The sequence below is a fragment of the Thermothelomyces heterothallicus genome, assembly GCF_042370625.1.
Source record: "Thermothelomyces heterothallicus CBS 202.75 unplaced genomic scaffold P884_scaffold_53, whole genome shotgun sequence".
Lineage (NCBI taxonomy): Eukaryota > Fungi > Ascomycota > Sordariomycetes > Sordariales > Chaetomiaceae > Thermothelomyces > Thermothelomyces heterothallicus.
Window position 1 is genome coordinate 21,919 of NW_027192614.1, and position 11,289 is coordinate 33,207.

Sequence of the window (11,289 nt, forward strand, 5' to 3'; positions counted from 1 at the left end):
GCAAACCTCCTTCTTTTTGAAGGTTCGCCAGCAGGTAATTTACAGAGAGAAGCGCAGGGTTAGTGCCAATAGAATACTTTAAAGTATAACTTCATCACGGTCGTCCTCTTGACCTAAGGTAGCCACGGTGTTCAAGCCTGCATCTCGGCGCGCACAATCAGACACCAGAACAGGCTAGACTCGAATGGCATCATTGACACAATTGGTGGTGGGGGGTAACTAGTGTACTCCGCAATGCTGTACCATTCCGACTTTGCGGTCATCCCGTCTTTAATTAATTACCTCTCGTCTCGCCGACTGCTTCCAATAATTACTTACTTGATTTTCGCTTGTTCCTTTCGTTCCCAGGCAGTTTCTGGCGACAACCCAAATCAACGGCCCTCGCCAACATGTCGCTCCTGCGCCTCAAAAACCTGAGCCGCCGTGTGTGGAAGGTGCTCCGAGCCAATTGGCACCTCGGTGTGACTGCGTTCGGCGGTCCACCAGTCCATTTCCGGATTGTGAGTTTATTTTATCGCGCGAGGTCGGGTTCCTGTCCTCGTCTGGTTCTGAGGCTGACTACGCGATGCGATGCGACGCGCAGTTCAACGAGAAATTCGTGACAAAAACAAAATGGATCGACGAGCAGGTCTTTCAGGAGCTCTTCAGCATCTCGCAGGCATTGTCCGGGCCTGCCAGCACCAAGATGCTGTACTGCATCAACCTGATACACGGCGGCTTGCTGTCGGCCGTCTTGAGCTTCATGATGTGGAGTCTTCCGGGCGCCATCGGCATGTATGCTCTCTCCATCGGGGTGTCCAACATTGGCGAAACACTTCCGGCCCCGGTATACGCCCTCTTTTCGGGTCTTAACGCAGCTACCGTTGGCGTCATCGCCCTGGCGGCCATTGAGCTATCTCAAAAGTCCATCACAGATAAACTAACAAGGGTCATCGTCTTTTTCACGGGCACTGCCGGAATGCTCTACAGGGCGCTGTGGTATTTTCCCTTGCTGATGGCCATCTCGGGGCTCGTTACTCTCATCTATGATTTTCGTTGGGTTCATCGGTTTTTGAGGAGGTTGCTCAACACGGCAACACGTCTCCGGTCCGGGCGACAAGCTCAACCCTCCGAAGTGGCTTCGGCGTCACCAAGCGTCAACGCTATCGCCCATAGACTTGACGAACCCGCCGCCAGCCCCCCAGCGCAGAATCAATCCAGCACGCCGTCGCCGCTCTCCGACCTTCCTGTCACGGAGACCGAAGCCCATGCCACTATCACAACCACGGCGTCCGCCCATTCCACGGCCGAAACCGAGCCGCGCATCATCCCGGCCTCCCACACGCTGACGCTGCCCCCGTCGCTGACGTGGAAGACGGGCGCGCTCATCATCGCCGGCTTCCTGGTCACCTTCATCGTCGCCATCGCCCTGCGGAGCGCGCTCCCCGGCGCGCCCCTGCTCTACCGCCTCTTCGCCAACATGTACCTGGCGGGCACCATCATCTTCGGCGGCGGGCCCGTCGTCATCCCGCTGCTGCGCGAGTACGTCGTCGCCGAGGGTTGGGTCTCGCCGCGCGACTTCCTCATCGGCCTCGCCCTGATCCAGGCCTTCCCGGGCCCCAACTTCAACTTTGCCGTCTTCCTCGGCAGCCTGACCGCGCTGGGCGGCGGCTACAGCTCCGTGGTCGGCGCCGTCATCGCCTGGATCGCCATGTTCGCTCCCGGCCTGGTCCTGGTGCACGGCACCATGGGCATCTGGAGCGCCGTCCGGAGCAGGAGGTGGGTCAAGAGCATGCTGAGGGGCGTGAACGCCGGCGCTGTCGGGTTGATGTACACGGCAGTGTACCGGATCTTTGGGGTAGGCTATCTTGACGAGCAATTTCAGACCGGCAGGAGCCTGGGTGATGACCCGTGGTGGGTTGTCATCACCGCCACGAGCTATGTTGGAGGTAGGTATTTCGGGTTGAGCGCCGTCTTCGCAATCATGCTGGGTGCGGTGATGGGCATGGCCTGGTACGGGGTCGTGGTGGCGGCTTGAAGGTTTCGAATATGAGGGCAATGTTGGCTTTGCCGTTCGCCAGGTCTTGAATACAGGGATGAGCCATGTCTCCGGCTCCCAGCCCAAAGCGTTGAGGCTCCACAAAAGAGGATACGACTTATGGGCATCACATCTTCCCGTCATACAGAGCAGGCGTGCTGCTAGTGGGTGTTTGAGGCCCACGTCTCGGGCACGCTCCGTTTTCTCTGAAGGATGGTCTTAGCAACTGAACGGCTGTGCAGGAACGCGCACAAAACCCGTAAAAGCATCGGCGGGATGCAGAACAAGCCAGTGCCAGATCCACTGGCTTCACTTTCCTCGGTAATGAGTTCCCATTGAACTTGCAAGTTGTCATCATCAGGCCGTCCGGTGATTTTGAGCCAATGATCAGAAGAAAGCAATGATGACCATGGCACAACAGTCAATTCATTAATTACGCGATTCACACATCGCCTTTACTTTTCGGCATGGAGGAGGACTTGGAGCATTAGCTTTGCGTTTACAAGTTCCGGTATCATGTCGAGTCCCTGTCTAGCGTTATTCCTTCACCGGTTGACTTTTCTGGCGCTCTAATTAATCATGTGTTCATCGCGCCCCCCCCCCCCTGCGGACCCAGATTTCGGCCAAGGTCGTCCCCGAAACCTAACAACCAACCAACTCAAACCACAGTGGGAAGGTCTTCTGGAGGATTCACTAATTATCCAATAAGGGCTTCCTCATAAACGCCGCAACTAACCGAACGTTACCAGTTTGCCAACACCGCAACGCCTCCAAACGCAGCTGCCGCGGCCATGCAAGCCCTTTTTTCCGGAGCAGCCCCCCGAACAGGAGACGGATGGCTGAAGCTGGCGGTCGGGGTGGTGCTCACGCTAACCGTCGTGGTACTGGCAACTGCCGACGTGAACGGCACCCCGCCGGTCGCGCTGCTGGCCCCGTTGAAGGCAGGCGGCTGCGTGGCGGCGTTGGGGTCAGGCGTGGCAGTGGTGTTGGCCGGATTCAGCACCCTGCGATTATAATTGATCAGAACATTGTCGTGGGGGCCACCAAAAGATGTCTCGCCGGGCTCGCTTTGCAACTTACCCATCCACAATGTGCACGACCCCGTTGGCCACCAGGATATCTGATGTCACCACCCTCGCGCTGTTGACAAATAGCGCCCCATTCTGGACCCGGAAGTTGACGCCGGCGCCCTCCACTGTCGTCTCGCTGCCGCCCGAAATCAGCTCGCTATATAGCACCTTGCCCTGGATGACGTGGTAGTTGAGGACCGTCGTCAGCTGCTCGAGCGTCATGGAGCTGACGAGGCTACCGATGGCGTTGAAGGCGTCGTTGTTGGGCACGAACACGGTCACGTCTGCGGCTGCGTTGATCGACGCCTCGGCGCCCGCCCGGCGCAGCGCGCCCACCGCGGCCGTGAGCCCCCCGGCCATGAGGGTATCGGTCAGGTTGCCCGGGATGGAGAGAACGGAGTCGATGATGTGCACAGTGCCGCCAACGTAGTTGTAGTCCTTGGCGGTGTGGCTGTCAGCTCACTACCAATAGGAGGGCTTATGCTGGGAACAAGGGGAGGTCGAACATACATATGGCCGGAGGTTGGACTGCATGTTGTTGCCGGTAATGAGGGTCACAGAGCCGTTCTGGGACAGTGTACGGACTACCTGTCCACCGCTCACGTTGGAGTACGCCTCCATGTTTAGGAACGTCGGAATCGATGTGGACTTGGCGTTGGACAGGTTCGAAACGAAGTAGACGCCGTCCAGGGCGTGGTAGGCTAGGAAGGCCGTGAGGAAGTTGGGGTCCGAGGCCAGCTCACTGGAGAGCGACGTGCCGAACATTTGGTTGAGCGCATCGTTGCTTGGTGCCAGGAGTGTCACCCCCTGTGCGTTGCTCAGGATCTGAAGGATGAGTGACTGAGACTGCAGCCAAGCATTTAGAGTGGACAAGGTGGCGCTCTGATCGATTAGGACGCCCTCCAGTGTGTTGTACTGGCCAAAGACGCTCCATGCCCCAGAAAGGAGGAGCAGGCGTCTCAGATGCATCGTCAAAAAGGGACGCCCTGCTGGCAAGGGTGCAGTTGCCGCGCAATCACCTAGCCCGCTTGCGGGAACTCAGTGTCACAGGCTTTCAAATAGTGGACAAGACCCCTGACGGGCAAAAGAGAAGGGCATGTAGAAGGAAGTGCAACTGGCGTAAGAGCGGGCAGCTCACGAAACCTCGACTATGCCACTTGCAAAACGTCTAAACGAGTTACCACCCAATGGGAACTCCCCGAACGTGGATGGCTCTGCTCTTCGCCCCGAACGCACAACGCACAACACTGGAAATGATACCGAGGTATTCGGGAAACGGGGGCCGCTCACGGCGTTTGGCTGAGCGAAAGGTAGCATGATCAGAACGAAGCGTACGCCGCATCATAATGACAGCCAGCGGTGCATCTCATCTGCTTTCTGTATCCACTCTGGCTTCTCATCGGCCAGGTATCTCTCGTATCGGAATCCTGAAACGCAGTCTGCATGCAGACCGAGATTGGTGAAGGAAAATCTGTCCCCATTGCAAAGATGGACGGGCTTGTCTCCTCCCGGCAGGACAGTGGCACAATAGTCGACTTTAAACCAGTGTTGAATTCATTCCGGAAAATCATTCTTGGTGCAGCTAATTATGCGCCAACGATGTGCAGCTTGCGCGTTTCCGCTGGAGGGAAGACTTCTTCTTGAACCTGAGAAGTGAGAGAAAATGTGAAGCGTTGCAACATTTTATCCTAGGTAAGGGACTGAGGAAAGTCATAACATTGCAGAAAGGACCCTATTCAAATTGAATGAAAACCAGAAGTGGCTCGGGATACTTGTAGTCGAGTACTTCTCCGTTCAAATACGTACACAGGGCATGTTGGGAAACAGCAACCGTAGTCTGGTAATTAATTAATTAAGGTCCAAAAATTCTGCTCTTTAGGCAACTCCCCTGTGACGCTGTTCCCAGTTCTGGCTCTCTTGAATCAATGCTTCACGTGCGAATCCATGTTGCACGCGTCCCAAATCCTAAGATTCATTGGAAAGAACGGCTATCTAAGGAAATGCGGTAATTATTGCAGCCGTTCTGCACCCTTCCTCAACCAGATGCAGCCTCAATTTGCCATCTTACCGTGTTTCCGGCCAAGTGCAGTATTGGAACATATCTCGACATGACAGCCAAGTCGGAACTGGAATTCGCCCAATGCATTACTGCGGGAAGATGGAATCTGCCGCAGAACGCAGCTTTGGCGTGGTGTTCACAGAGAAAGCTGCGATTTAGTATCCCCTGTAGTTCCTCCTTTGTCATTGTGCACTTGCTGACATTCCTTCCTCCAGACAACTTAGGCGTGTGTTTACTCGCCACGTTCGTTCGTCGCGGCCATGCCAGAACCGTACTGGAACCCTGCAAATCTCCTCCAGATCGCCGACTCATACACCGCCCTCAAGGTTCAATGTCTCGGATGCGTCAAGGATAGTCATGCTATCCGCTGTCGAGAGTCTCTGACCGGTTCTGATGCCGCTGCCGTCATGACTGAGCTCGGGCAAATGGCCACAATTCCGCCAACCAAAGTAACGCACCACGATCTCGAGAGACTGGCGAAGCTGTGTCTTTGTCGGGAGCACCGCATCTCTCAATATAGCCAACTCTCCCAGAACTGGAAACCAGCCGTAGCCGGGGCCGCCAAACTCCACGAGCGCCTGACAAAGGGGCAAGGGAATGCAGCCACAGAGAACTCGCGATGGGACAGTCTACTGCTGGAGCGTCAGAAATGTTTCGACCTTCTTGGCGTCCAGAACGAGGACGCCGACCTGGCGGTGGAGCTCTCCGCTTGGCTGTCGAGCCACGAAAACGCAAAGTCCATGGTCTCCGAGCTGCAGGGCGATCTGGCAGCTGCCAACACTTCTATCTGCACTTTAGAGGATTGCCTGAGGGATCTGGAAGCCGAACTCCACCGCGCCAGGACCCGAGAAACTGAGCTGATCCAAGAGCGCCACGATGCTATTAGGCGGATCCAAGAAACCCGGAAGGCCGAGCACAGTCGCCTCACGGGGATGCTAAACCTGGTGAAAGCGGCGAGCAACGACAGGCGGAGGTTTGAGACCCTGGTTACTGCCTTGCGAGAGGAGCTCAGGAACGCTAGAAGCAGGTTGGAGCAAGAGAAGGCCAACACAAGAAGCCTCGAACAATCGGAAGCTGACTTGAGGAGGCGGCTGGTTGAAGCGACCGAACCCAGCCTCCAAGCGAACTCTTTGTCGAAAGTAGAAACCGCTCAGACGAAAATATTGGAAGGAGCCAAAGAGGAGCTAGAACGACGTCTATCAGAAGCAGTTCAGAATCTATCTTCGACTCGGCATTTGTTGGAGATCGAAAAAGCAAAAGCCGGGGCCTTGCGGGACAAGCAAGAGGATTGGGAGTGCCGGTTATTGAACGCGTATGCCGAGGGGGATCGCTTGTTGGCCGAGGAAAAGAGCAATGGGAAAGCTCTACAGAAGGCCAAAACGGATCTTGAGCGCCAGTTGCACGAAGCCAACGTGAGATCGGACCGATTAGTCTACGAGCAACACACCAAGATTAAGGTTCTCTCAAGCATTAAACACGAGCTGGGGCTTCGACTGTCGGAAGTCAGGGCACGCAGCGTGGCCGAAGCAAACAGATTCAAGCGAAGCTACGACGCCCTCTCCAAGTCTCACGCAACTGCTCTTGAGCGGGCCCGTCACCTCCAGGCATCCCTAGACGCGTGCAGGAGTCGTGTACGACTACTCAAGGACGGTCGGCTGTCTCTCGAGAGCGAGCTACGCCAATGTCGGGCCGAGACCTACCCTCTCCGCACAACTAACGAACATTTGCGGGACGAGATTGAAAAATTGAAGTCCCAAGTCGTGACGCTCGAACAAGCGCTTTCGAAATCCTGGCGCAGCCGCCTTCGTATATTCGCCAGCCCTCACAAACCCGACCACCACACCCAGGATCCGCTCTCTGGCACCATGCTCAATCGTTGAGATTCTCCCAGCCACGGATCGAGGAATTCGGGAGAGCTATCGATCGCCTTTTACCAACCGCATTATTTCATTACGAACCAAGGTCACTAACATCGGACAGCATTGTAAAACTGCAAAAGCGATGCCGCAATTGCTGCTTTCAGCAATTGCGCCTAAGTAGGTATTCTGACAAGCATCGACCCGAAGACGCCGACTAATTAGCGTTCTGCGCAGGTGATTCTGTGCGCACTGCTCATATATCCCTGCTGGGTCTTAACATGCAGACGCTGCGCTCTTCCACCTTGCACTCCATGTGCAACCATGAAACATGTGTGTATGTACGGATGACATACACCTCCTCCGGGGTATGAAAAGAGCGCATGGGTCGGGCACACTGTTAGGGCCAAATAGGAAAATTGAGCCTGATCGTGGGCGTGCCGTCCCTCAGTTTGATCGCACAGACCGAGAACAGCTTTCCCCAGTTCGTTCCTCCCTGCGCTGCACACGATCAACCTACAATCATCCAAACTCTCGCTTTAACCAGCAAAAAGTTGACTCCCGACTTCCCCCGCCGTCCCTCTCCCCCTTATCCGCCGTCGCTATCTCCCGACTCTTCAAAAAATCGACCTTAACGCACCAGATCCGCAGCCCTTAACCCCGCCATGATCGTCACTATATCGCCAACAATTGCTGAAAATAAACTTGAGATCATTGACAACATCTCTCCGGGTAGTATGAAGATCGCGCTCCAGTTTGTCTTCCATGGTCGACAGATCCATTGAAGTAATGGCGTTGTAGTAATCCGGGACCTCGTCCTTGTTGACCGGATTGAGAAACAGCCATGCTTGTTTGTGGTTCTGGATTTGATACAAAAACGCCCGAGTTCGTTGAAATGAGGTCCGTGGCGCGGCACCCGCGCTAACGCATCCATAATTATCCGGAGACCAGCCTGTTGCCCGAATGGCCGGGATGGAGAGCGGATCAATTGGAGTGATTATGCCGTTGGCCGATTGTGAAGGGGGTTGATGGATGATGTGGCTCTTGCTTAGGGTGCGAATCTTGGCTCTTAGAGTAATTATCGTTTCCTTCTGCTTAAGCATCCGACCAGCCTCGAGATACCGGATTCAAGGAGCATAGAGCATTGCATCAGTGTCCCTCTTTTAATCTTTGATGTATCCCATCCAGACAGACGTGCCGAGAGTGATCTCTTTAGTAAAGCCCTGTTTCTGGAAATAATTACCCAGTCGCATAGTTGTCCGCGTAGGTTAGAAAGTGCATTACCGAGCTGGTCGCTTTAACATAATTAAGCCTTTAAATAATTAAGCCATGAAATGCGCTCCGTATCCTTTGACCTGCTGATCGGATGAGACGGCGCAGAAAACAATTTCGGCGAACTTCCGGTCTCGGAACTCTCTGTGTGTTATTCCGCCCATGACCTCCAGAGGCTTTTTGACGATGGCTATAGACAAATGAGTGCGATCATAGACGAGGCGTGTGATGTAATCCTTGGGCATCTTCGGGAGTTGTTTCTAAAACGGGCATTTGAGGACTGTAAGGATGATGGTGCTTTCTTTCTCACCATCGTTGTTGACAACTCGGAATTCGGTCTCGCCGTTCCGTTCTTCCAAAACTGCAGGCTTCCGAACAGTTAAATGGTTTCCTGGGATTTAATTAAGGATGCAAGCATACCTTCTCTGGGAAAGGAACCCTCAAAGGAACAGTTCGAGGTTGGACATCCGGTTTTGTCGAACCAGTAATTATGAGAAATCTTGATCCTTGTTCTAATTAATTATCAGAGGTGCTGTCCGGTTCTTCGGAAGCCGAGCGCTTCGCGACATGGAGGGTTTGTTCATGATCGGCTGAAACTGATTACGGCGCTACTTTGTCTATCTTGTTTCGTTATAGCCGCTTAGGAGGGTGACGGTCGTGGTGCCTATGATTAATTAGACATGGCCATGCCCACAAATAAAAGGAGGCACCCTCGCGTGTAACCCTAAGCAAAAGCGCAGACGGAGGTGAGATGCCGGTGGAAGCGCGAAGTCGAGCCGAAATGCAGCCCGGGGTCGAGTTAAAAGCTGCAATTGACGAAATGCACCGGAAAACTGGGATAGTCTCGATTGGCAGCGGTAAGGAGAGCAGGGCTCGGGAGAACGAATAGCCTACGGATAACCATACAGACGGGGCGAAGTCGAGAGTAATATACGTACAAAGACGCCGGAAAGAGTCGCTGTTTCTCTGCTACGGGCGCGCGGGGCCGTGCGAGAGGCATGAGGTTCTTCGATGTATCATTGTCAGAAGCTGTAGAGCTTCTAAGAGTATTAGCCACATACGTGCCACAGCGTATGAGGCGTCGTCGCCAACGCATTGGCCAGTTCCTTTGTCTATAAATACCACTCTTTTTGTCTCCTTTATAGATAGTTTCAACAAGGCACTCTTTTCCTTCGTATAGCCACCCACTGCAGATTGCTTTCAACGCTCCCGGAAGCTTATTACTACGTTCGGTAGTTATGAGCCTGGCGCCTTGACTGCTCCTCTGCTGACGTATCTTTAATATTAGTAGTAGCTTCCTCTATTATAAACACTTATACCCTACTTCTATATATATTCGATGACATGTCTACTATATCCGAGATCCTAGTTAAGACTTCTATATGCCTCACTAGGCCTAGTTCCTAGAACTTATAGTATATTAAACTATAGTTATAGGCTAAATTCGCTAGAATATAGGGATTCGTTAACCCTAATAGTAATTATAAGCTAGATCTGGAAGTTCCTAAGTACCTAACTTGTAAGCAAGCTAGGAATAACCTTATTAAGGTATTATAGGAGTAACTCTAGGAAGGAGAATTATTACCCTTAATGTCTAGAGACATAATACCTTTAGAAGAAGCTATCGTGGCTAAATTTATATAGCTAGAAGACTCCTTCTATAAGAACATCATATATACCTTAGATATTAGTAAGTAGATAGGATAGCTATAATGCTAGCTGGTGTATACTATAGATCCTAAGCTTTATAAAGCTATAAAAGTATATGGGAAGAAGGATATTAACCTTATTAGAGGGATTATCTAGGCGCTTTATACTATACTTATACTATCTATCGCGATACTCTATACGATAGTTATAGTATAATATATAGCTAGTCTTGATATAGCTAAGCGTTTAGGAGTCAATCTATAGCACTAGATTTGTAACTTTAATATCGCCTTCTAGTAAGCTATCTAATATAATATCCTAGAAGTATAGGGGGTATAAAGACTTTATACCTTTCTTAATATTATCACTATATATATCTTACTAGCCTAGGTAGTATATAAGAGGATAAAAATTAAGGTTACTAATAATATAGGAAAGCTACTTCTAGAGCTTAGCTCCCTTATTACAATAGCTAAGATCCTAATTAATAATAATATATAACCTAGAGTCGCTTAGAAATATAGAATCTTCTTAATAACCTATATACTAATACTTCCTATAGCTTAGAAGAGTAGTAAGGAGAGAGGTAGAGACTTATATAGAGATTCTTATAATGGTTAATAGTATAATATAAGATATCCTTATAAGTATCTAAGATATCTATATTATTATTATTATTATTATTAGTCCTACACCGCTATACTAATAAGTATACCAGAGCCTCTCTAGTTATATACAAAGGAAACCGTACCTAATAGGCCAGGTAAAAACCTCTATCCCTCCTTTAACGCCTAATCCAGAATACTAATATACTACAAAGAAAAGGAGAAGTAGCTAAAATAGCCCTAAAGAGGCCTTCCCTCCTAGTCTAGCCTCCTCGCAAGGCAGTATTCCAGGAGCCTCCCTAGGTCCATTAGCCACTATAGAACCCTCCTTGCCAAACGATGATTACGGGCCCCTATACCCTATAAAACGAGGTCTAGGTCCCTTTGTAACCGTATCTCCCAGGATTCCCACGTTCGGCTCCTTAATAGGTTCGGGCACTAGATAACCAGGTACTCTACAGTCTCCCTCCCTTGGCTATAGGCATAATAGGGGGTACTGACCCCTGGGACTTAAACCCTAAAAAGGAAGTCGCGGAGGCCAATAGCCCCTATACGGGCCTGTACTAGTAGGGAGCTCTAGGCCTTTATTAGGCCCTGGTACCTTTGTAGGCCTTCTCCCGTAAAAACTAGGCATAGGGGGTCCTTGTCTGATATACGTTATATCCTCCTACCGGCTTGGTCGGCCCTCTAGTAGTTACTCTAGCTAGCTACTATGGCTAGCTCTATAGCCTGTAGCCTCCTCTATAGGGTCTATAGGGGG

General features: G+C 51.7%; 4 protein-coding genes across 4 annotated transcripts; 2 read left to right on the forward strand and 2 right to left on the reverse strand.

Moving 5' to 3' along the window:
- The first annotated feature begins 347 nt into the window (after nt 1-347).
- Nucleotides 348-2,483, forward strand: P884DRAFT_333150 (chromate transporter-domain-containing protein). The gene is made up of 2 exons (XM_069445836.1): nt 348-500; nt 584-2,483. The coding sequence occupies exons 1-2, from the start codon at nt 390-392 to the stop codon at nt 2,015-2,017; spliced, it is 1,545 nt and encodes a 514-aa protein (XP_069293134.1). The 5' UTR covers nt 348-389; the 3' UTR covers nt 2,018-2,483.
- A 276-nt stretch (nt 2,484-2,759) lies between these two features.
- P884DRAFT_281435 (FAS1 domain-containing protein) lies at nt 2,760-4,902 on the reverse strand (the record flags this gene model as incomplete). Its single annotated transcript, XM_069443548.1, has 4 exons — nt 2,760-3,021; nt 3,098-3,525; nt 3,598-3,987; nt 4,894-4,902. The coding sequence occupies 4 exons, from the start codon at nt 4,900-4,902 to the stop codon at nt 2,760-2,762; spliced, it is 1,089 nt and encodes a 362-aa protein (XP_069293135.1).
- Nucleotides 4,903-5,256: 354 nt separating this feature from the next.
- On the forward strand, nt 5,257-7,138 carry P884DRAFT_321237 (uncharacterized protein). The gene has a single exon (XM_069445401.1). The coding sequence runs from the start codon at nt 5,407-5,409 to the stop codon at nt 7,024-7,026; it is 1,620 nt and encodes a 539-aa protein (XP_069293136.1). The 5' UTR covers nt 5,257-5,406; the 3' UTR covers nt 7,027-7,138.
- A 40-nt stretch (nt 7,139-7,178) lies between these two features.
- On the reverse strand, nt 7,179-9,274 carry P884DRAFT_281437 (uncharacterized protein; the record flags this gene model as incomplete). The annotated part of the gene is made up of 7 exons (XM_069443549.1): nt 7,179-7,219; nt 7,643-8,114; nt 8,193-8,231; nt 8,358-8,534; nt 8,598-8,642; nt 8,695-8,773; nt 9,213-9,274. 7 exons carry the CDS (start codon nt 9,272-9,274, stop codon nt 7,179-7,181), a joined length of 915 nt encoding a protein of 304 aa, XP_069293137.1.
- Between the last annotated feature and the right edge of the window lie 2,015 nt (nt 9,275-11,289).